This window comes from Strix aluco, chromosome 11 (assembly GCF_031877795.1).
Source record: "Strix aluco isolate bStrAlu1 chromosome 11, bStrAlu1.hap1, whole genome shotgun sequence".
NCBI classification, from domain to species: domain Eukaryota; kingdom Metazoa; phylum Chordata; class Aves; order Strigiformes; family Strigidae; genus Strix; species Strix aluco.
Window position 1 is genome coordinate 1,423,075 of NC_133941.1, and position 25,314 is coordinate 1,448,388.

The window sequence follows — 25,314 nt, forward strand, 5'->3', positions numbered from 1 at the left end:
GATAGCTGATGAAGGTCCACCTCCTTTGGAAGTCAGTGTGCCATTGCTCTCAACAGAGATCTTTGTAGTTAGATGCTGCTGGTCTCCAGCAAGTTTTTTTGTGTTTAATTCCTTTTCCTTTCAGATAAGTACCAGTAAAACCAGGTGATGGTAAGGTGCAGCTGGTGTATAGGTTTGTAGTTCCCTCTTGTGCGGAAACGATGCAACCTGAAGTCAAGAGACACTGTGAGCAGGAGAATGATGTCCCTTTGAGTTGGATAGGAGAGGAATAGTGATTGCTGTGCTGGGAGGAAAGCTTCTCAAGCAATTGTTCACCCAAGCACCCTTTCAGTCCAGATGGGTACCAGAACTCGTCGGCTGGATGTGGGTGACTTGTACTCCCAGACTCGGCAGGATCTGCTTCCTCATGGTGAGCTCACATTTACTTCTTGTCCCTTTGGTTCATAGATGACACCACGTGGTGGGGCACAGTGACAGTTACCTCCTGAGCAGCGCTAGCTTCCCGCTCCAAAGTGAAATGTCATTCTCAGTGGGATTTAACTGGTTCTGTTGAATTTCCAGTTCACTTGTGAACCTGCACTAATCTATTGGTTTGTGTAGTTGGTATTGATAAGTACCTTAACCAACTTTACGTTATGTTGATTAGTGTCTCTAAATCTGTTTTGAGAAGCTGGTGCAATTGATATGTAACCACAGTTTGAGATTTTAATTTGAAGAAATAAAGGAGAATATTCTCTCTGTGATTCTGGGTACCTGGTACCAAGTAAATCCTCTCTGTGTTGTGGAAAGTGGCTGATTTAGGTACTCGCTGGGCAATGCGTACCATTCTGTGCTGATTGATCCTTGCCTCTGGTTGGCTTTAGGCACCAACACTCCCTCTGTGGCTTCTCACTCACCATGCTGTGGCTTTTAATAGCCCTCTGCACTGTGGGCTGAGCACCGAGGGGTCTCCTAAAGACGAGGGCCACAGACTTTGCACTACTGTCTGAGCCCACGGATGGGTCCTAGCTTTACGTTTACTCTAGGCAATGAAGACTGATGCTGTGGGAGAGACAGTGAAGGAGCAGACACACAAAAAAGCACAACTCCTATAGCTTCCCGTGCCAACAGTGGCAATCTCAAGCATTCTTCTAAATATTTCTGAGATGTTTGTGCTGTATTGTTCAGTTCAGATGAATACGGACTGTTCCATGGCACGCTGTACCTTTTTTGCCTTTCCAGCTCTCTGCATGAAAATTACAAAGTGCCCTTCAGTTTAACATGGGTGAGTTTAAAAAACCCCTGATTTTAAAAGTCTTAACTTTTTCAATGAATTGAGGGATTTGGTGGTATTTCCTGACCTGGTATTGTTTGGTATCATTTCCACAGTCTCACTGATTTGATTAGAGTGATATTAAAGTTAGTGACAAAGCAAAATGCCAATGTTATGAATTTCTGAAGCTCTCCCTGGGTTCTTTTCTATTCCAAAATTTGAAGACTTTTTAGAATATGGATTTTTAGGGGCTTTAAACATGATTTGCTATAGAACATAGAAATTAGAAATGCACACTAGCCTCTAGGGACCATACATGGAATAAGTTTCTTCTAAAAGCTGTAAGATTAGTGAAGAGGTGGAAAAAGAAGTCTGTATAGTATGTTTGGTGGTTTCTGAGCCAAACCTCAGCATTATAGAGTGTGGCTGTCATACTCTTACTGATAAATTCTTAGTCTGTCCATGCATGTTGGCAGTAAGACTGAGGGCTGAAGAAGTATAATTTGGAGTATGTCTCAGCCAAACTATTTTGAGGGAGCATCGAGGTTGCTGATATGGAAAGGACAGATTTTTTTTTTTTTCTTCTTTTGGCCCTTCCATTTGCCTTCCTGAGCACCTTACAAAACTGAGCATGATGGGGAAACTCATATCTGAGCTCTCCAAAAGCTTTTAGAAGATCTTGGTTTTTATGAAACCCGGACACTTAGACATCTGTTCCACCTGAGAGAATGACACATGCCCAGGAACAGGTCATGTTTTCTCTCTGCCTCGCTATGAAGCCCTGTTGCTGATTGAGTGCCTGTTGTTGTTACTGTGGAAATGAACACATCATAGTGTGGCACTAATGCCTGCCTGTGGCATCAAGTGCTTTGGAAGGAAGAGGTGCCTTGGTATTGGGCACAAATGTCTCTAAGCATATTGGGGCAGAAAACGCAAGGAATTAAATGGATTTATGGTTTAGGAGGCGGCATCTGAGGATTGCTACACCTAAGCATATGTTCTCTTGTTCTCTGGTAAAACATACCATGGCAATTGTGCTGCAAATTCCTGCAATTTGTGTCTGCCTGTCTGTGCAGCTGATGACACTGTCGTTACTGTGTGTGTGCCATTGTTGCTGGTATTGTTTTACAACGACCTTCCCCTTTATTGGTACTGTTGCTGATGATGTGCCATATGTACACATGCACATTAGAGTATAAGAACATCATCCCTAATTGTTCTTGGGTAGCTGTCAATGCCATTTACAGGGTATGAGTGCTAATTGCTTCAGAAATACAAAGAAACAGATATCTGGTCTTGCTATTATTCCATTTTTTCTAGTCACTAGGAGCATTGCAGTGCTTCCAACCATGTTGGATTTTTTAACGTGTTTAAACAGATGAGAATTCAATAGATTGAGGCAGCTTATTCAACAAGTCTATTCAGTTCCTTGTTAGACTGTTACAGATCTAGCGCAGGCCCAGCCAGGATTCCTGAGTTCTGCCAAAGATTTCCAATGTGAGTTGGGGAAATCATTGAACCTACTGGAATTGATTTTTTTTTTTTTTTTTTTATTCTCCTGACTGCAGAGGAGAGATGATGTTTTATCTAAGGGTAAAACAGCCTTCCACACCAACCTAGAAAGAACGTGTTCCTTCTTTCTGCTAAGTACCCTGGATTTTTCAGCTGAAAGACACTGTTGGTCATTTGACCCACTTTGGTGATTGCTGCTCCCACCAGTTTCTCTATTAGGACTACATGACTCCAACACAAGATTAGTATGTGTGTCACTGGTAAAGTGGTAGTAAGTGGGTGAAAACTCCTCTTCACACATCTTTCTGTGCTTGTTTTCCCTGCAGGAGGAGGAACACTGATCCTGTCTGTGCAAGCCTGCAGTCTGAAATTCTGAAGTGCTACCAAGAAAACAAACGTGAAGTGCTCAAATGCTCAGAGCTGGCTAAGGAGTATCAGCGCTGCGTTAGTGCAGCTCAGAAGGTAACAAAAGCTTCCTTGTTGTACTTGCTGGCTTTGCTGTCTTGTTTTGCATGGTGTTTTCTTCTGGGAAGTGTTTCTGAGAGCTGTGGTATCTGTTAGTCAAATTGCAATCTTCATAGGAGACAAATTTTCCTTGGGATCCATTTTGCTCCGTTCATTCCGCATTTTCCAGTCACACTATGGTGTGTCCCAACTTCACTCCCATCAGTGGGTCCTGTTGTACTGAGCTGCCACCAAAACAGTAGCACCGATGCTCCCAGGTTTCAAAGTCAGTCACAACGATTTTCCCAAGTTTTACCTCTTGGACGCTGTATACTGCAAATGGTAGGCAAATCCATTTTGCCAGGGTCGGCATCATTTTGAGTGGGCTCTAAACATCCTCCCGTTACGGGACTTCACAGTTGGAGGTGGTCTTTCCTTTTGTTGCTGCATGAGGAAAGCTGCTTTATTGGGCAGAGCTGCTGCCTCTTAAGAAAACTGCACACTCCTAAAAGCTGTTCGTCTTGTGCATGGGGCCAGCAAGCCTGATGGCTCTTCTTTCAGAGGTGCAGAGCCCTAGTAGCTTCCGTTGATGCTTCAGAACAGTGACTGCTCAGTACCTTGGAAGAATTTCTGACTATTGAAACAAGGGAAGGAGAAAAGAAAAATGAAGTATTTGGAAATTACAACTAGGATATGGTTTTGAGAAAAGCGAGTGGTAGGACATAAACTGCTGCTTGGGGTGTCTGGAGTGTGAAGAATGCTGTTCCCCATGTGAGAATTCAGTGGGCCAGGTCCCTCAAGGGCAGGCTTTTTCTTTGGGGGTGCTGGTGGTAGAAAATTCTCCAAAAGGTGCTGAGACTATAGGGAGGTGGATGTGGAGAAAAGGATGGAGCCTTAGAAAACTGAGACTCCTCTCATGGGATTACTAATGCAAAGGGTGGGGGAGAGGTGGAGATTTCATAGAAGCAGTCTTTCTCTGTCGCATTAGCATTGTGAGGGGAAGCTGTATGCCTGATTTAAGTATAACATGAAACAATCTGCCAGCCGGCTCCCAGAAGAAGCCCGACAGAAGGAGATGGGAAAATTGTCAGGATATATTAGACCAAATGTTGTTGCTAGTCCTAGTGGAATTTTTTTCCTTCCTGTTTACAAAGAAGGTCTTTGTATGTCTGCAAATCAGCAAGGTTAAAGCTGCCAGGAAAAGGGCTTTTCTCTGATATCTTTAAAGTCCCCAGCTCCCAAAACATGTGGTTTCTTTTTCTTTGTCAGCTTTAAAGTAAAGCGGTGCCTGTGTTGCTGCTGCACAATCCATGCCCTCTGTTGCTGCGCTCAGAACATTGGCGCATCTATTGCCAGCCTCCGTTACCTGATGCTTCCTCCTTGCCTCCTGTAAATCAGACTTGTAGCCTTTTCAGTGGAGTATATCTTTAGCAAATGCATTTACCAATACATCTTTATTGCATGCGGTGCGGGCGGAATGTGATTACCAAAGAAGACAGATTGCATTAAACTTCAGCATATTTGCAAGCTGCGGCTCCAACCCGCCTGAGGAAGGGTCTGGGATGCTGCCAGCCCTGAGCCCCAGCCCGACATTGTTAAGGAGGAAATTGGAAGCTAAATGACTGGTAACAGCAGAGGGCAGTGAAAGATCCTATTAACTTGGACCTTTTTTGGATTTGGGTGGTGGATTTTTTTGGTAGGTTTTCTTTATAAACCAGAAACTGGGGGTCGTTTTGGTTCCCAGAGTATTCAGTCAACTTCAGAATTTTTTTCCCCGCTGTTATATAAACTTCCTGGAAGGAGCAGTTCATAGGACATGAATTTGCTGTGAATGATGACAATATGGCAGAGAATCTCCTTGCTATGTTTTAAGAAGGGGCGAGAGAGACTAAGGAATAGATAACTAAACCTTGCAGCTAGACATAGGTGCTAGAGGGTTCTGCAACTACAAATGCAAATAAAACTTGTGTAAGGCAGTACATCTATAGTTTCCTTTGTCCCAGGACAGCTCAAGCCCTGACAGTTTGCCTCACTGCTCTTACTGAGTCCTCTGACTCCTGAGATATATGTAGCGATCACAAGCTGTTGTGTTTTTTCATGAAGGATTAAAACTTCCTCCTCCCTTCCCCTCTTAAGCTGTTATTTTTCTTTAAGTTTAAATTAGCATCTTCTACCAAATGGCTTTGTCTCACGCATTCCTCATTCAGGAAATGCAGGTTGGAGGAATGTGGGAAAGAGAGGCCAGAATCTCTTCATTTCTTGGGTGTTTTTTCCTTTATTTTTTAAACACAATTTGTTTTCCAGTACAGGAGGTTGTAATCAAAGCTGGATGTGTGACTTCAGCTCACTTGCATGCTGGTGATTTGTTGTTCTGCTTTTTACTAAAGATTTTATAAGGCTTGGTGAATATTCTTTAATGAAGCATCTGGTTCTCTGCAAGTTCCTTTTGATGGCTGGTAAAAATGTCTCCAGGGCATGGTATACATTAGACTCAGAGAAAGCAAGCTCTAGATTTCTAGACTGAAAATTACAGCTTACAGTGGATGAGAATAATTCTTTGCATCTTCTGCCTTACTGTGTTGGTTTGAGACTGTTCCTTTGGGCACCCATTTCCCTTTGCCTATTGCTGTGCACATCTCTGAGCCAGGAGCTGAGATGCACCCCCGGTTACTTCTGCCCCACGGACAAATATATCAGGCAATCATTTAATGAGTTTTGAAATTTATTTTCTACTCATTTCCTGTGTGGGCCCTCTTACTGGAACAGGTTGCTTTATTGTAGTGCGTCATAGGGATATAACTGACGTTACCTGTTTTGTATGTTTTCTGGCCATCAGGGCTTCTTTTGTAGGCAAGGGAGAGAAATAGGCACTGCTAGAGCATGTTGCACCTGATCCTAAAACAGTCATCTGAAGCAGGTCGGCTGAATTGCCACCCACAATGAGTATTTCTCTCTGCTGCTTGGGAGGCCCATCCAGGCCATGAACACCAAAGTTCACGCCCGTAGTGGGATGTTCATGGAGTGATGGGAGCAGGATCCTGCTCTGATCGTCTGCCTTTGTAGCTAGCGTGCTTTCAACTTGCCCTGCCTAACCTGCTCACTAACTTTGCCATTTATACCATCCTGAACGTGAAGTTTTGGTAGCGTGGCCAACAGCTCACTGCCGCGGCGTCAGCCCGCTTTGGCTCTGGGTTGCTCGTTGCATCCTGTGCTTTGCTTACGTGGAAGCTCTCTGACTTTTGAGTACACTACTGTAATGTCTCCTGTTTAATTTGGGAATGTTTTATCTTTTCTGGTGGTCTGTTTTCATGGCTCTGCCGAACTTCAGCTACAGCATAAGAATTGCTGGCTTTAAATCTAATAAAAGCTGGGATAATGGGACAGCTGTGGGAGGGGCAGTTCCCATTGTGTCTTTTAAAATTGCCTGTAGTTTATTGACCGCAAGTTTCACCAAGAGCTACTGCTGCTGTTAGATAATGAGAATTGAAAATTGCTGCTGCTGTTTCCCCAAGGTTTTATCTCGTGCCAATGAGAAGAGGGTGTGGAAGGAAAAGGAGAGTGGGCAGTGGAAATCTGTGTAATTTCTTACTTTGAGTCCAGATGGAAGGGAAAAACAAATGATTTTTTTTAAAAGTCTGAGTCCTATTAGTGAATTGCTTCCCTCCCCCTGCAAATAGGCACTCATGCAAGCTTTTCAGAATATTTGTGACCCATTTTGCTTCCTTTACATCCTGTTCACATCAGTACGCAAATCTGAATTTCCATCAAATTTTAGTTGGTTAATTTGTTACGTAATTGGTGGTTATACCAGGGAATCTCCGACCAGCTGCCACTTGAAAAATGCAGCCTCTGGTGACCATGTATTAATGTGATTTGAGATTTCAAACAGAACCTCCTTCATGTGACTGTGTGCAAAAAAAAGGTCTGTTAGTGAAAAGCATGTATCCCTTTCTTTCCAAGTGTTTTCTTACAGTCTCTAGGTGCCTGTCTTTCACAGAAGGACCAAGGTGAAATTCTTGCGCTCTAGCTCCTGGCCAAACCAAGCTATAAAGAGCTGCATACTCAGACACGTGTATTCCCTTGTCAGTAGGAGCTGTATACATTGAGCTAGGAGCCATTCATAATTCTGTGCTCTTTCTCCCTATTCTGCGTCCAGCTTCTCACGAGTCTGCTATTCGTAGCAGACAAAGGTAAAGCTACATCTATGAAGGCTTTAGGGCTTGTCTACATAAGGAAATTACAGTGCAATAAACTGGTGAGTGAGTTTATGGTACAGCAACTTCTCTGTTTATGAACATTCTGGGTTTGTAATGGAAGTGCAGGGAGAATTCACACTCGTTTACTGTGAGTCACTCTGCTATGCAAACAAGCCCTTGCAAAACACTGATTGACTGGATTCCCGTGGAGGTAGACTTTTAACACAACCTTGAGTTGACTGCATTCTCCTTTGCCCTTGACTGTAATAAAAAGGAATGTGCTCAATTTACTGTGCCTACTTTTCCCAGGGTTCCCTGTGAAAGCCCAGCTCCCATTTGGCGCACAGCAAAGCATTGCAACTCTGCTGGAAGTTTGTCTCTCACACGTGGGCAGCGACCTGGATTGCTGAGAAGGTGCCACAGGTAGTCGTGCAGTGTCCCGGCCCGATGGAGCAGTTTTACTCAAGCGGTTGGGATCCTGCTGAAGCGTAGCCTGCTGGGAGCTGTCATTTCTGCAACCTGAGCCACTCCGCTTAAGAGAAACAGCTTTGGGATGCGTTGGACGCCATGGGCTGCACTGCAGGTGGCTCTGATCATCCTGGATCATTAGGCTATTGTTAAAGAATTGTTTCCATTCTGATGGATTGCAAAATGCTTCACAGATTGTTTGTGTACTTATTGGAGTAGAGAGTAGCAGTCAGTGTGTGTGGCTGGGGGAAGAAAGCTTCGGACAGGTGTAGTAAGGTCCCAGGATTTCTCCTCCTCCAGGATTCTGCAGAGGTAGATCTTAGCTGTTGAAGTCTCATCAAGGAGATATTAATATATCACATGGTGTGCTACTTGAAATGCAATATATCTAACTTGGAAGGCTTTAGGGTTGTTTGAGCTTTCTGAAATTCAGCTTTGTAGTTTCAGATAAATCTGTGTGTTTCCTATCTGGAGGATGGTATGCCCAGCCAGGTATATGCTTGCCCTGCCTTTCGTCAGTCAGTCCTTGCTCAAAGCAAACAGATCTGTAGAGCATTTTTCTTGCCTTCTCTGTAAAATCAATTCTCTTTTTTAATCCTTCTCTCTTCCAACCTTTATTTGTGCAAATGCTGTAGTGATAACACTATTGGAGGAGTTTATGACTCAATAAATGGCCCCCACAAGGGAGTCAGTGGAGAGGCCACAAGCTGCAGGCAGCTGCTGTTTGTTTAGTCGTAAATACAGAGGAGAGCAGCAGTGGATTAACTGTACCCAAGCATACCCTGACCTGTTATTTGCAAAGGTGAAAAGGATCCATATTTTGCTTCTAATCATAAAGGATTGAAACAGTTACTGTTTTGATTCTTAAGGCAGCAGTTCTTGGTTCTGGTGAGTCTTGCATCTATACACAATGCTTCATATCCTCAAGAGTTCATCAGTGGATAAACTAAAAATATAGAGCTGCCTGAAAGGACATAAACTGCCATCTAATATATGAGGCATGTCCCAGAATAAAATGCTGGCCTACTTAAAATGGAAATGGCTGTTGCCTGTACCCAGTATTTACGAAACTGGAGGCATAAGTTCTTTATTTGCTCTGTGTCTCAGCACTTCACGAAGCCCTGATGTTCCCCACAGCCTGGCGTATCGTCAGCACTTACTAACCCGCATGAACAAGTACCTTTCTCTGTCTGCTCTTTGCAGTCCACATAAAGCCCTAATGTGGCACCTCCTGGAGTTTGTAATTTTTGAAGAAAACAAGAGCATAAATAAACTTAGAACTTTTCTGCTCACTTGGCTGTGCTTCAAGGCTCATCTTCCAGAGAGACTTAGTCCATACCCCGCATCATCTTTTCCTCTCAAGTTCTTGTATCCGTTGTTTGGTCTGGAAGGAGGACTTTTGACCCCATTTCTCTTCTCAAAAACAATCTGTTGTTCAACGCACAGTCCGTGTGCATTTATTTTTGGTTTTCTGGTTTTTGTTTGTTTGTTTTGACATTTTTACAGTGAGGAAGGAATTGCCTTTGGGTCTAATTTCTCGCTTTGATGGTTCTGATCTTAGATATACTTACAGGTAAAGTTAATCAAAATACGTGTGTTTCACAAATGGTTTTAAAAGAAACTTTGTTTAAAAAGGGAAAGAAATCAGAAGACCATTACAATTTCTGAAGTTGAACTGTTTGGTATTACGTTATTTCTAAAATGTGGTCTGTTCTACAGTTCTTGCCTGGACCTCTTTAAAAGCAGCCTAAAAATTTTTCTATAGTAAAACCACTGTAAGAGCTGGCCAGTCAGGAATGAGAAGTCATAGCTGACTTGATGCTGTGATGTCTTTGAGTGGGTGAATCTGAAAAAGCTCATTTGAAGTTGTATATCAAAATTTCAAGCAAAGTAGGGCCAAGCACTATAAGGACAGGAATGTGTTTCTCTGATGTATTGTTTTTTCTCTCACTCTTCAAAAAAAGTATTTCTCTTTTGGCTTAAATTAATGGGACCTACATGGATCTACTGCATCTAACAGGTTTCTCTACTTCTGTGCTCTCTGTATGGTGTGTTAGGCAGCGTTTTCCTGAGAACTGTAGCCTGTAATCAGTCGGGCTTATCTAGTATGGGAAACAGTTGCTTGGGGGTGAGAGTGTGTTGTGATACATCATGCTGGTTTTAATGCCAGATTTTTTCACAAGAGATTTGTAGCACTGTGTTGGCAAGTTGGAAGTGGAAATTCTTGCTCAGATTAATTCTGGGAGACTGATGACCAAGCAGTCTTGGACAGAAAGAAGTTGATTTCCAATTTTTAAACTATGTGTTTTGCTGCTGAAGTTAGATTGAAACAGATCCACAAAAATTGCTGTCGGTAGCAACCGCTGGTTAGAAGCACAAGGTCAGTGGTCAAATGCCTTCAGACTCCCAAGAAGTTCCAAAATAGCCCTGACTTCCATAACTTCGGTGCTAATGTTAGATCCATTCTCTGACAACTTGGCTATAACTTGGGAAATTATATCAGTGGTGCCAAAGTCTTCATGACAAACTGGGGAAACCAAAGATTTGTTATGCTCCGTGTTGGTTGTAGTCTGTGCAGGATGGTTTCCTGCTCCATGCAGTTTGCAGTTTCCACACACCATCCATTAGCTATTTTTGTTAGCAGGTCTTGGGATTGAATACCTTGAGGACTGATAGGATTTAAAGCCCTCACCACTCAGCTGAATGTGTCTGTGTAGATAGCATGTACGGGGGTTATTCTGGTGGCGCTGGTCCCAGGCCAGCCGAGGAGGTGCTACCAAGCAAGCGAGATTGCTCTAACTAGCCTTTCTTTGCAGTGCCAAAGAGAACTTGGGAAGCTAATGAACAATGGACGAGCCCTCCTTTTAGTAGGAAGACAATCCTTTTCTTGTCAGGGCTGTGGTGTGTTGGAGGAGAATGCTTGCGGAAGTTGTCCTGGTGCTGCTTGCTAGTGTTTGTTCTCTCCACAGAGCCCCTCTGTCCAAGGCTGTGGAGCATTTGTCTGTTACAAAATCTAAACTTTGTGGTGAGGTTTCTTTCTGCATTGTGCCTGCATTAATTGTTTGTGGTTTTCACCCCTTGTGACACTGTTTGTCTGCCCAACAGGCCTCCTTGTCTGGAGATACTTCTTAGTACACTTGGGATTTTCCAAAGCAATTTAAAGCTGTTAGTCCTAGCTAGACCTTCCCAAGCCAGTTTAAGTAACCTTTCTGGACACCAGTGCTTCAAGTATAGGAACAAGACATGTTGAAGACTGTGTTACAGTGATCTGAATATAGTGTTAGTTAGCTCTGCTACTGCTACGTTCATCTGTTGGCAAGAAACTTTCTTTTGGTTCTAACACCTTTTTTTGGTTAGAGGCCTTTGTTGGGGCCTTTAAGAGTTGGTGGAAGGCTCTTAAAAGACCTCTGCATTCAGAGAAGCTGTCCAGAAAGCCAACGCTTGTTACAATTAGAGTTTGTTACCTTTTATAATGTGAGGGAAGCAGGTAGTGAAGCCTTGAGTTAGGATGGTGCTTCAACGTCTCATGTATCTTCTTTTTTCTGGAGTTGGAGAAGCATGCTGCTCTACTGTGTTAAGCCTGAGTGTGCATCTAGAAACGCAGACAAAATTATTTTGACAGTGTGTTCGCTCTTTGTCCCTGCTGAATGCCTGTTTGTCCTGTATAAATGGATTTCAGGACCAGCCAAGCTCCAGCTCTGAATTAGTCTAATAAGGTATGGTAGGTAGGGTTTAAAGGTCATTTTGCAAGCAGCTGGTTCCCTGCATATATTAGGGGGAATGAGTTTTAAAATAATGCTATTGGAAAGCTGTTGATTTAACTTTTCAAATATCTGTATGCTGTAAAATCTCAACTCTTCTGCTTCTGTCCTTCAAGCTCTCTGCTTGCCCTCTGCCTGCTTATCTTTCTGTCATTTCCGATTACCTCTACCCATCTGCCTCGGCATTCTCTCCCACTCAGTTTATCAGTCCACGTTTGCTGCCCACAAGGACTGGGTTTATTTTTCTGAGCAGCTCATCTGTTGGGTTACTTCACGGAGCTGTGTAACAGAAAGCTAAGGGTTACTTGGTTCGGTCTATTAGTAAAGCATTATTACGCTGTTCTTTTATTGGGGGACTGGGAGTTCTGAACAGTACCACTACATCTGCAGCATTTTTGTGTCTTTGCAGGTACCTAGTTCCCTTCTCAAAATGAGTTTAACATTGATGAAAGAAGATCATGGGATTTATTTTTTTTTAACTCCTGAACAGGTCGAAGTGCTCAGAGTGATCATTCCAGCTTCCTCTCTGTGGAGTGTGTGCTTCAATCCTGCCCTAAGTGTTTCGTATGGAAATAGAGAATGTTTTTCTTCATTTACTTATTCCCTGATTCCTCTTTGCCAGTGAGGGTGATTTTGAGCGTTCTGGTGATTGATATGCTGTGGATACTGTCTTAAAAGCTGAAGGGAGCACCCATTTACCCAGGTCACGCAAGCCTCTGCCAGGTCTGAGATGGTACCTTCCTAGTACAGTTACTTGCACCTGTACACACCCCTGGATCTTCACATCTCCTTTCTGCTTCTTTGAAGTTTCATTCACAATATATATCCTCAGGAAATCAGACAACAAAAAGGAAGCTTAAAAAATTGTGAGATGATAGCAGCTGCAGCATTTTTTCCCCTTTCATTCAGACTGGACTGCTATAAAGCTTTTATATTTGTCTTATATTCTGAATGTTTCCTGCTTGTGACTTGCAACTCTTCTGAGTTTATTCTCTTCTTTAGTACAGTGCAGTTCTTCAACCCAGTTACTTAAGCAGTCAAGTTTCTGTCTAGGACACACCGTTGTTCTTTAGATGTTATATTAACGACAAGCACCTTCTTTCCGTTCTTGAGGTTGTTCTATGTAGCCATCTCTTGACTATCGTGGGAATAGGTGAATGATACTGGACTTAACTGATCTGTGGGTTCTGTGTGGCTGCCTGTTAGGGGATCAGATAAGCAGTGCCCAGCTACATGATGGGTCCCTGCACTGCTGCTCTTTAAACGACACTCTTCTACGAGAGTCTCTTTGCTGATAGGACTGTAAGCCTTTGGATCAAGGGTTGAAACTATAGTTGGCAAAGTGATTATCTGCATGTGTCAGCACTAGGGAGAGGTTCAGAAGAAAAGTATAAGGAAACACATATTTGTGGTACAAACTTCAGGAAGAACTGTGTAATTTAGAGGAGTATATTTGCATAAGATTAAAAAAATCAGAAAGTTTCTATACGTCAAAGAATTGAGGTTTTTATCTTCTGGATGAGGCAGCAGGGCAATAATATACTCTGTTTCAATTATGTACTTGATAACTTTATGAAAGAAGTTCTTTGACAGAATAAGAGAATTTCTGGTTATAGATATGACATGGAGACTTGCTGATCTCTCCAAAGGAATTTGAAAGGAGACAGAATTACTGTTTGTTTGTCCCATCTCAATGCCATCTTAATTCCATGTTTGAGCACTTCTGCTGATTCCTTTTCATGGGCAGAAGAAGGGAGAAAACATAGACGTCTTTTGAGGCACTGGCTGCAGCTAAACACAGTATGTCAGTAAATTATATGGGTACTTCTAGTGACCCTCTGGGCTCGCTGACACATGACTACTGTGTCTTGTCATGGATTCAGGTGTACACCAATTGCTGAGTTGGAACACAAGAGATTCCCTCAAGCCCTATCAACAGGAGGAGTTAAATGCATTTGTCTTTAGTAGTGCTGAAGGTGGCCTACTTACTATTATCATCATTTAACAAGCTCCATAATATTTCTGTGCCCTAGGATGTTGGCAGTAGTGTTTAACTTCCTGTGGCACATCAAAGTTATATTTTGTCTTTTAGTACCAAGCCAAAGTGTGTTCAGGAGTATCCTGAGGCTCAGGAAGGCTTCTAAGGTCTTCTAAAGTAGACAGCCATTGAAAAATGTATTGGATGCTGTGATCCAGGTAGGTTTCTTCCCAGCTGTGCGTACCTTGGGCTGACGTGATGAAGGCACTGTGATAGGGCTGGAGTGCACGAGAGAAATGTTTGTGCAGAGCTTGTACTGCACCAGTGACCACCTTATTGTTCTGCAAAAGCCAGCCTTAAAGCATCTGTACAGACTCCAGTTTGACCTCTCTGGAGCAGAAGCAGGTTCATTGCTGAGGATAAACAGGGTCTAATGTTCTGATGAATTCCCCTCTTTCCAGCCTTTAGCAAACATCTTGAGGCACATGGGGTGCCGCTTTGTTCAAGAACAACAAGCATTTTGGAAACTATTAAATGTGAAAGTCATACTTTGTTCTGGCTTGTGCTGATGGGGGTGTTGTGTGCTCACAACGGTGTGGCCTGAACTCGAATGCTCTCAGGTTCCTTGGTTAGTGCAGTATCTAATGTATGATTTGACGTGTGTTCCGTGATTCCATATGCTGGTTGGGAGATGAGCAAGAGAGATCCCAGGCTGCATGGGACAGTTCCTAATGCCTTCTTGTTTTGCTGAGCCTTGACATTTGCTGCACTAGAGCCCCATAAAATGCAGGAAAGTCTCTCCAATCGTGTATGTGTATTAGCAGGTTACTCGCACTGATGGATTAGAGCCAGGCTGCGTTCAGTAAATGTGGATAAATAATAAAAGGTGAGATTGTGTGCAGTGATCCCAGGTCTCCTTTCTCCAGCTGCCATCTCCTGTCTGTTTGCTGGGAACCTTTGCACAGGCAAACGGCTTTGCTTGAGAGAACAGGCTATGCACTATTTTCTGACATAGCCAAAGGTGGCTGACACAAAGCTGAAGGAGAGCTGCTCTCCCAGGGACTGAAATGTCAACAAAGATGTTGTACTGCCTTAGAGGGCCCTGACTTGCTTTTGTATGAAAACTGAACAGATGTTGGAAGGTCAGGAGCTTTGCCATATACAGAGCAGCCCCTGGAGAGCAGGGCAGAGCCTGCTCAGGTGTCACGGGTAACACTGTTTTGAGTTTAATGTGCCAGCACTTCCCCTGAATGTACAGCTCCCCCCAGCCGCGTCTGGACTTTTACCCTGATTAAGAAAACGGGACTCCTATAACCATGTTGTGCATCCGTGAGCCTGGTTTCTGTCCCGCTCTCTGCTTGCTCTGAACCTGCTGGTGAGTTGCAGTGATGTTCCTCAGAAGGCACAAAGGCTCTGAAGTAATAAGCTCCTGTATGTCTTGTGAAAGCAGGCAATTAGGTGGAGGGAAGGGGCCCCAGCGGTGCTTGTGCAGGGGGGAATGGTATTGACTCACCCTTTATTAGACATCAGTTTGGTCACGGAGGAACTTAACTTCGAGGCATGAATCTGGAGGAATCCAAGTGACTTCAGCTCTGCTGCTCATGAAATGGCCTGTTCCTACTTGAAGACTCTGGCTTGCCCAAATGTTTGAGGGGCTGACTTGTGCTTACCACTATAATCAGCTTCACTGGAGAGACTCAAGAAGGGCAGCACTGCAGCAACTCAGAAAAGAGAGCAGCCTTGTTTTTAGGGATTGTCCTTTGGAAAATGCCTTCTATGTCCAAGTATTGATTGCATTCTTTGCTTTTGAGAAATGGAAGCGAACCCCTTGTTGCAAGAGAGGGCTACAGAAAGAGCCCAGCTTTCAAAAGTTAATAGCCTGATCCTTTAATGCATGTTCTCTTATTTTTAGGATGAGATAAAAGATATGGTATTAGGTGTGAGCAACCTGGAAGAAGAAAAGAGCTCATGGATTTGAGGTAGCTTGTGGTCTTGCTTCCTGCACCTCTTTTTGTGTTGTTCAGTCAAATGTTTCATGCTTGGGAAATTTAAGCTCTGGGGACCAGAGCAACTGCTGATCCTTGCTGGCCTCAGCACCTTCTCCACCGAGCAGCAGGCAGGCGGTTGTCAGTTCCTCTGTAGTGTGTTTTTGCTGCTGCGTGTTGAGGCAGGACAGAGATCGAGATGAGGGAAGAGCAGACTTTGCGGTGTGGTGCTCCTGTGTCCAAGGACTAGTGCGACAGACAGCTGTGAGGGGAATAGCCTGAGATACATCAGCTCACAGGTGGGTACTCGCTGGGGTCGTTAGCTGTGACATGCGTGGCTATTATGTCTAGCAGCCCTTGGTCAGAGCTTGGTCACAGGATCAGTGACTGTCAACTGTCTTTTTCAGTCCCTGCTGGTCATCCTTGTCCATCTGTCATTAAGTCCACTTTGGCATGACTGACAGGAGCTTATTCCAAAGCTTAATGGGAGCGGGGCGTAGTAGTTGTGGCTTGTGGCCGTTGAGGAATCGGTTGTGTCAGCAGGTCTGCACGTGGGCTTTGGGCAGTACAGCAGAGAATCGTATTTATAAAGTCTTCACGGGCCCTGCGAGTACAGTGTTAGGCTTTGAAGCGTGGTTTCCTCTATGCTCTGCTTTCCCACAAAATCTTCAGGCATGATCCATCAAGAAGTGTGAAATATATTCAGAATCCCACTGCTGCCTTTTTTTCACAGTCAGCAGGGTTGTGCTTTCTTCTCCGGTGTGGAGTTGTTTGCTGTTGAGAATAAGCAGTCTCTTTTCTTGTGATTCCTTACCTTTCTTTGGGACATGATGCCATCAAGAAAACCAGCTGTTCCAATCTGAGAGTTTACCTCTGCCTTCATGCTCTCTTGTCGATTGTGTTGAATCAGTGAAGTGTTGCAGTACTGTAGAGAAAAGGGGGTTGTGAAGAAATGAAGAGTGAGATCACACAGCAAGATTATATAGAAGAGGATTCATATCCTGTCACACAGTTCACAGTGGCTGTGTCTGGAACCAGATCTGCTATAATAACAGAAATCCCCTCATGGAAACTTGAATCCCAGATCCAAATCCTTGGTTCATTAAGTTGTGGGATCTGAGAGTTCCCACATGGAGAAGAGAGCTAGCTAATCTCAGTATCTGGGGAGACCTGACAGCAAGTCCTGGCTGCTCCTGCTGGGAAGATGGTGGCTTTGATAGGTGTTATGGAAAAAATTATTTAAAGGAGAGAAGTAAGGGAGATAATCCCTGGATGCCAGCTGTAGCAGAAGGATAAGGTTGAAAATACTCTTCCTGTAAATCCTACAAATTGCAGTTCTGACTCTCTTAATATCTTGAACCACTGTCTCAAACCTTTGTCAATATGGGCTTTTTGCCTGTGACGCTCAGATTCAATGGCATCTCTGTTCAGCCAAGAAAACTGCCAGGTTGTGCTTTGACTTTGGTTCCAGCTGTTCAGTGCAAAAAGCTTTCATTGCTGCTATGAAAAGCTTTTCTTAAGGGACAACATAAAACAGTAGGAGTGTTGTGGTGCTTGAAGGTTGAAGTAGGCATCTTCCCTTGAGAAGAGTCTTCCGAAGCACAGCAGTCTAGTACACTGTCAAGTGGATAAAAGGTTATAAGGATTGTGCGTTAATCTGTAGCTGTCTACAATTAATCTCCCCGGCAGGTTTGGATCTGGCTGATGTTCAGGCGCACCAGCCAGGTATGTAAGGGAATTTCTTGAGTGGCTCTGAACTGCTCCGCAAGCCTCTAGGCTGTAACTGTGCACCTGGGTCCTGCCTGCTCTTCCTCGTGATCCTTGGTTCTCGCTCCAGCTTTGTTCTTGCTTTGCTCTCTCTGTTGGTACTTTCCTTGGCTTCATCACTTTTGGTTTGTACTTGACCACGGTACCTGGTCCATCCTGATAGCAGGATGGTAAGTTCACACCGTACTGTGTGTTTCACCCCAGGCAAGCTTGTGCTCTTCCTGATAATTGCCTCAGAATCAACAGTTGGAAGTACTTCTTGGTCTTGGCACAAATTTTTCAAGTGCCACTGAAGTTTTGACGAACTTCTGGAGTTGTGTGTTGTAGAGCTGTAAGAACCTGGCTTCTTGATTTTTGACTTGGCATTTCTTATTTGCAAGTTTATTTTTGGGTATGCATTTGATTCTCTCTCTCTCTTTAAAAAACGGACCAACAATATCTTAAGGTTTTCAAAACTTGTTTCCCTGAAGTTAACTATCTGGAATCCTTCTCTTGAGCTTAAAAAACAGTAGAAATTTGCCAACCCTATTGGGCAGGGTTTAGAAACGTGAAGATTAAGGAATCCTCATTTTGACCCACTGGCACCAGAATCAAGTGCTGTATAGCACTGCCAAAATATTTTCTCCCATCATGTTTTTGTTTTGTTTCGTGGTGTGCCGAATTCAAGATCATTAGGAATGCCATGCTAGCTCTGGGGTGGGTCTCCATTAGGTCAGGACAGTACACAAGCTGCGGGTGTTTCACTGTGTAGCTCTGACACCGCTATAACTGAGTGACACCTTCCTCACTACCTTGCATGAGCAGTTCTGGCCACCTATAGGATTTTTCTTGTAGTATGTACAAGCAAGCTAGAGATATGCTATTGCCTGGTTTTGCTACCTCCTCCTCCTTCTATCTCTTTATTTACTCACCTCTTTCTAGACTCTGGGCTCAGATTTTTCCTTTCCCCTCTGTCTTCATTTTTTCCTCCTGCTTCCTCCCAGTGTCTCTGCATCCTCTTCCTCCCTCCTCTCCTCTGTCCCCTTCGTTTGCATTCCTTTCATTTTAAAATCTGTATTGGAGCTGACACCAGGCTGCCTATTCCCTGCAGCACAGAACTGCCGGTTTGGAAAGAGGAGGCTGCAGTTCCCTCAGGGGGCAAGACAAAGTTCAGTGTCTGTCTTATTTTTAAATATGCATCTGAACATGGCTGATCAGAGGAGCCAAAGTAGTCTTTGGGTTCTGCGTACTGGAAGCTCATAAGGACATAGACTAATCCTCTACATCCCCCTGTGCTTCTCATTGAACACGAAAGCTGCTTGGCACAGGGGAGATGGACTCCAGGAAACATGGGTTAGATTCAGAGACTCCATGGAAGGAAGGTAGAAAGGTGTGGGTGCTGGTGTAAGCCTCACACCTTCTTTTTCTGCTTCAGCTTCTTTCTCATCCTGTCAGATTTATGCACTTTTTTTTTAACCCTGAAGGATCCCAAAGTACATTACTCAGCTATACGTCAACCTCGGAGGATGTTGTTTGCCTTGGGCAAGTAAAAGACTGATGAGTGATCATCACACTGGTACGGTGAGGGGTCAAGCTTGGGATATCCCGGTTCCATGTTGTTATCACAGCCAGTGCTGTGACAAGTTACCAGAGATAGATTTGCAGGTTTCCCAGTATGAGTAGCAGCTCTGCTATGGCAGGTTATGTACCCAGCTGGTGAGTTTCCTAAATGCTTTTGTTGTGCAACTCTAGCTGCTGGCATCTGTTCAGGCAGCACAGTGATGTAGTCACGTAAAGGGCAAAAAAAAAAAAAAAAAAAAGGCAGGTGCTTACTGGTCCAACAGCTCTTGCCAGCAGATGAGGATCGGAAGTGAAAGAGAGCCTATTGAATTAAAGCTGCAGTCATAATTGTAGTTTAGAGAAAATGTATGTAGTTTGGCAGAATACCGGGGTCCTGATTCTTGTAAAATTGTGTCACAGGGTCTCTCAGGACCAGGCGAAGGTCAAGACCTCTATTGGAAACCTGTCAGCCCTGTTACTTTGTGGCACAGGCTATTTTGGTTTGGCATGGACATGGGGTAAGAACTACTCCTTTCTGCAACTCGTTGGATGTTTCTGATCTTTCAAGTGGTCAGAGCTGGTCTGTGTAGCTGGGGACGTTCAAGGTGATTGCAGCAAGAAGTGTGAGGGAGGCTGTAGGCTCATCGTCTTTGTGTTTTCTTTTAGTATCATTGACTAGTGAGCAGCCTAACCCATCCAAGGAGATATCTGACAGCATCAGGACTCAACACCAGATGATTGTCAACTGGACAAGCACAATGACCATGTTCAGAATAGGTTGAAGTAGGCTCTACTCTGGAGAGAGAAGAAATGTACAGATTGAGGAGGCTACACTTGAGTTCTTTAGAAATGCTCTAATAATCCTGGAATAACAAATTCTTCTGATTGGAGAAGTTGTCCTCTCGTACAAGGATCTCAGTGTTTATGCTGTCTAACTTCTTTCTTTGACTTAAAGAAAAAGTAGTAGTTAAGACTTTCCAGTTGAAGACTGGTGAAGTGGTATGTGTGAATGATAGAAGAATGGACTGCTGGGGTGGATGGATTTGGCCTTCTGATTCTGCCTTTTTTTGTTAAAGGATCCATGTTTTTGGACTCCGATGAGGTGTGTTCAGTTGCTGTCCTTGGAACACTTTGCTCAGTATTTTTGTGGAAGAGGTTGTGCATTGGAAGTGGGTGAGGAACAGGAACAAGAGCTGGCACTGTGCAGCTGATTTCTTCTCTGCAGTGCTGCATATTCAGTTGTCAATTTTTTCTCTATTTTCTGAAAATTTTTAGTTTCTTGTTTTAAAATAGCTAGTAGAGAGAGAGGGTTCATTGCCTATGAGAAGAATAGCTGGAGCCGGGTGGCAGATAAACCTTCTCTGGCCGGGTTCGTTCAGCTCCCCCCTGCCCTGAGGATGGCTCTGCTGGAGCTTTGGGTCCCCTGGATATGTCTGTCCATGTTCCCTGTCTTGAGGAGCAGCATTGTGGACACCATGGCTTATACTCTGCAATCCTGACTGGCATTATTCTTCCTCTTAGACCTTTCCTGAATAGCCAAGCTGCTCATTACAGACTGTGAGTTTTTTTCTGAAAAATTACATACCACCACATTCTCACTAGAGCCAGGTTGTGTGTATGGGGGAGCCCTGGATAACAGGGTGGTACAATCACCTGAACTGGCTGCTCTGATTGCACCAGTTGCTGCAGCCAGAGGCTGTGCCAGATCTGGGAGAATTCCTTGGGAAAGCAAACAAACTGCTAGAACAATTCCGGCGTGGTCCTATGTGACCTTGCTTTTGCTGTGGTGGGGAACAGTTTCCAAAAAAGCAGTAGAAAGGATATGCCCAAAGTCGCTTTCATGTGTAACTTGGACTAATCAGGATTTGACCCTGAGTCCCTAGAGGTGAAAGGCTGCTGTGTTAACCCCCTCACTTCATCTCTTGCCAAGTCTGAAAATCCAGGTTCTTAAGAGGAGCTGTTACTTGTATGACCTTCATGCGTGAAACAGTTTCTCTTTTAAAATGTTTTTTCCCCTTTATCAGTTATTCATTGAAGAGTCTCTTTGCATCTGTAGAATTTTGAAGGGTAGCTATTATTTTACCATTTTAATTTTCCCAGCTGTTCAAATAATTGTTTTAACCTCTCCGTGCCTGGAAATGTTTTTCACATCCTGGTTGCTCTGCATTGTATTTCTTTGGTTTCATGTTTTAAATTACCAGCAAATATTTTTTTTCCCCCATTCCAGATGGCTATTCTGTGACTGACTTCTCTATAGCTTAAAGGCTACATTGATCTGAACAACACTCTGGCAGCAAGGATCTTGTGAACTTTCGCTTTGTGATACTGGGCTCTCACATCCTGTTTTGGGGTTTTTTTTGTTGTTGTTATTGTCCTCCTCAAGAGGAGCTCAGTACTCAGTTCTCCCCAAGAGGAACTCGGATCCCATTAAGACCAGAACAAGCTGTGGTTATTCTGAAAGATCTTGCCACTGGCCTCTCTAGACTTATATTTCACTATATATAGAGCAGAGACAGCGAAGCCAGCCCAGAATACAGTGTCTTCACACAGTTTTACAGGTACTAAAGTCAAAGCATTAAATATGATAGTGGTTTCTCTAGCCCCAAGACAAGGCTGTGGCAAAACTTCCTTCTGCTCTGCAGGGGAGGTTGCTGATTGAGCTGGGTGAGGCACTCAATACCAGTGCCATGTTCCCAGCCTGGGGGTGATGCTCTGAGGAGGAGGGCTGCACCTTTTGAGTCCTGTCTGGGGCAAAACACTTCCATGTGGGAGTACCTCCAGAGCAGCAGTGTCTCATTCCATAGCATCAGTTTTCTTTTTTTGATATTTTTTTTGTCAATGAGCGTTGCTTTTCTTGAGTATGTCTTTAACGGTCTTGCCATGGGGACAGAGGTGGAATTTGAAAATAAGTAATTACATCGTGATATTTTAGACATATTGCTGTGGTTTCTCTTGCATGCTCTTCTCACATGTTCCAGAAGTTGCAAAAGGTGATTTATAATTCATCAAACTAAGCGTAAAACATCTGACTGCAAAACCTATCAATCTGATCCCATCTCTTTCTAGCCCTTTAATTAGGGAAGCCCTGCTGAAAAATGTACCCATCAGCTCCTGAGAAATGGTGCATTCCTGGACCTTCAGTATAGATCTTGAGTTATCCAGGTGCCAAAATGCTGTCAGAACTGACAGATCTTAGAAAATACACCCACAGGCAGAACATTATCCATTATACTAGCACTGAGCAGTGGGCAGTAAGGAAAAATCAGCAGAGAATGTGTCTTTATCAACTTTAATTGGCTTTTCCCGTTGATAAAAATCAGTGTACCCGGCAAGGAAGAGAACCTATCTAGCAGTTTGATCTTTCCATCCCAGAGCTGAAGGGTGCAGTCCATCTCCACTGACGTGTGACGTGGACTTGTCTCAGCACAGCTCCGAGCAGTGCCGTGGAGTCTGCAACCCACAGAGAAGGCTGCCAGTCTGTCCTCGGTGAGTGACCATGTTTAAACAAGTGTGAAGAACGAATTACTCCTGATAAGCTGGATTTCATCTGTGCTCTAGTTGCTCGAAATTTACTTCAGAGAGAACCAAACTTAGCTGAACTTTTCTCTGGGTCCTGGCTTGTAAGCGGTCCTGGATTATGACTGGCTGGGCTGTGAAATCAGGGATCTGGGCAATGGATGTACTGATATGGAAAGGAGACAGCGGACAAAGGAAGCAGCAGTTTTGCAGGAGCTACAGCAAATGGCACATGTAGAGGTTTGGGGAAGAGAACAAGCTTCTTTGAGGTCATTTGGCACTGCAGGTTTATATGTAGCTTTACATCAAAGAAAACAAGACAGCAACTGAGTGTGGATTTCTCCTGGGAAGGCTATTTTGATGCCTCATTGCAGCATCTTGCATTTACTGGACTATGTAAAATGTTTCAGTTTTTCCTTGGTGCTGCTTACATCTATTGCTATTAGATTTACGACAGTTTTATTACAGGAAATAATATAGTAAAGGTGATTGCAAATCTATTACTATACTAGGTTTTTTCATAGTTGATTAATGAGAACAACTAATTTATTTATGATCAGTTTGGCAATGTGTAGCACTTCTGCTAAATTCCTCAGGGTTTGCGAGCATGGCTTTAAGTTTCTATTTTGCTAAGTCAAACTCCTCTGTCTTATTTCTATAAATAATAGAAAACGGAAGTACACTGACTTGGAAAAGACAGTTTAGTAAGTGACTTTTATTGCAAAAGTTTCCTTTCTACAGTCCCTGATGGTCTTAAAAACCGGACTGTAAGACCGTCGCAGGGTTGCAGTCATATAAATATCAGTTTAACCTTTGTATTTAAAACTTTTAAAAGCAAAACTTTCAAAGATTTGTTGTTCAGACCAGTGAAGGAACAGCCCTGTGTCCACAGCCTGCTGTGCAGGGAACCGTACTGCCATTGGTGCAGATCACCGGCACCTTTTGGAGCATCTCTGCCGTGCCGTGGCAGCACAGGTCGTTATTCTGGAAGCGCTTATCGCTTCGTCGCTTGGGCGGCGCTGAGAAGCGCGGGCGCAGGGCGGGCTGGGCTGCGTGCAGGGGGGTGTCTGGACTCTCAGCAGCAGAGCCCCCTCTGTGCACGCTCTGCCACGCAGGCGTTCCCCTCACCAGTGCAGCTCTGCCCTTGCCGGGGTGGGTGCGGTGCCCGGCACAGCAGGTTCCCTCGCGGGGCACGCTCTAGAGCCTGCTACAGTACAAGCTGCAAGAATACGATGGACCTTATGGGAAAAAAGTGTTGACTGTGTGGTTTTTAATTTTTAATTTCTGCTTATCATATGGCTAGGAGAAACATAGTAGCTTCTTGTGTTCAGAAGGTTTCTTTAGAAACTTGAAACAAGTAGGAGGGAGGGGTAACAAAGTCCATTCTGTTCCTCTAATTCCATCTGCCTATTTACAAGCCCAACCCGTCAAGTATGTTGTCACTGTTCTTTGCAGCAAGGGGAAGACTGAGGCTTTAAAAGCCTTCTGTAGAATATATACAAATCCACGTGAATAGCCTCAAACATCATAATTCACGTGGTTTCCATGGATGCCGGCCATACTGCAGTCGGGCCAATTCTGTTGTGTTGATCCAAATGTCCCAGCAGTTTCACCAGGATGCAATATTCTTGACTGCTGGCCCTAAACTCTGGTGTGGTGTTGCTGTCTGCTGTTAAGTAGCCATCTCATGCCTGTGTGAAAGAAGGGATTCCTCTGTGTGTGGCCCAGAGATATGGTAAAGAACTGTAAGATTTATTATGCATTATAAAATAATCATTCCAGATGAAATAGAACTGCAGAAAGAGAGCAGGATTTTGACATCTTATTTTGAGATGGCAAAAGGCTTCTTTGGTGGCCTAAAGTTATTAAAGGTGTTGTTATCCTAGATGCTGAGTTTGCCAAGTGCACAGAGTAAGTGCAGAAGGACAGTGCCTTGCTCTGGCTCTGTGTCAGTCATTCCCTAAACGCTTGATGGTACCTGAGTGACCAGCTCCTCGGCTGCCTCCTGCTTAAAATCAAGGCTGCATGATTTTTCTATTTTTCTAAACCATTTGCTCTCTTTAATTGAGGACTGTGAGCCATTGCGTGTGCAGTGCTGCAGGATCCTTGTCGTGTAAGGGCCTTGATAAATATGTATTGTATTGTCAAGTGTTTGTAGCTACTCTGCAGGTAGCGGTGGAGAAGCAAGCTGCATACAGTTAAGCGCTGTCGTGTCTCCGGGGTCAATGAAAACAAGATGGCACGGGGGATTGTGGGAAGAGGAGCCAGGATAGCTGCCTTCAGCATCACCTGCTAATAAACCAGCTATTTATAGATCAGCTGAGGCTTTGTCAACTAGATTGTTAAATTAATATTTACATACTGGCTTCATTGTCTTTCACTGAAAATCTCATTTGCATTAGTGCTCGGGCAGAAGTGCAGCTTCCTGCGCTCCAGATACACGAGTGTGTTTGATCAGAGTCCGTGGTTTGTAGTGTGTGTGAGAAACCATTCCTGACAGATTCCTGCCTTGCAAATCCTCCTCTCCCCGTAGCAGCACTTTCCCATCTTTCTGCGCCTCTCGTTTCTTACAGGAAAGCTCACCTTTGTTCCTAAATATCCGCAACTCATCATGAGGCTGATCTCGCTAGAGAGGAGCTGAGCAGCATTTCTGCATAGCAATTCCTAGTTAATCTCTGCCTCTCAGAGAGAGACTTGAATTGTTGATGGCTTGTGGGTAATTTAATAACTAGCAGACAAATAGGATGTGTAGATTGTAGTAACTTAGCCCAGATGCAAAATCCCCCCATCCCTATTTGCATCTGTTTGAATGAATTTTGTTCTAAAGGTTTGCTTTTTGCGTTTTAGCACCAGCGAAACAGCAGCGAGAAGAGTCGCTGCTCGGCGGAGCTGTGTT

General features: G+C 43.9%; 1 protein-coding gene across 7 annotated transcripts in view; it reads left to right on the forward strand.

Annotated features, from left to right (window-relative positions):
* Positions 1-25,314, forward strand: part of CHCHD6 (coiled-coil-helix-coiled-coil-helix domain containing 6) — a 117,471-nt gene that overhangs the window by 76,520 nt on the left and 15,637 nt on the right. For 5 of the 7 annotated variants that reach the window (XM_074836810.1, XM_074836806.1, XM_074836809.1 and 2 more), the window contains one exon: positions 3,091-3,226. In XM_074836810.1, the coding sequence (XP_074692911.1) occupies positions 3,091-3,226 (136 nt within the window). Of the gene's footprint in view, positions 1-3,090; positions 3,227-7,713; positions 7,988-22,274; positions 22,389-25,314 lie in introns of all 7 variants that reach the window. The other 2 variants (XR_012624775.1, XR_012624776.1) reach the window with 2 other exon arrangements.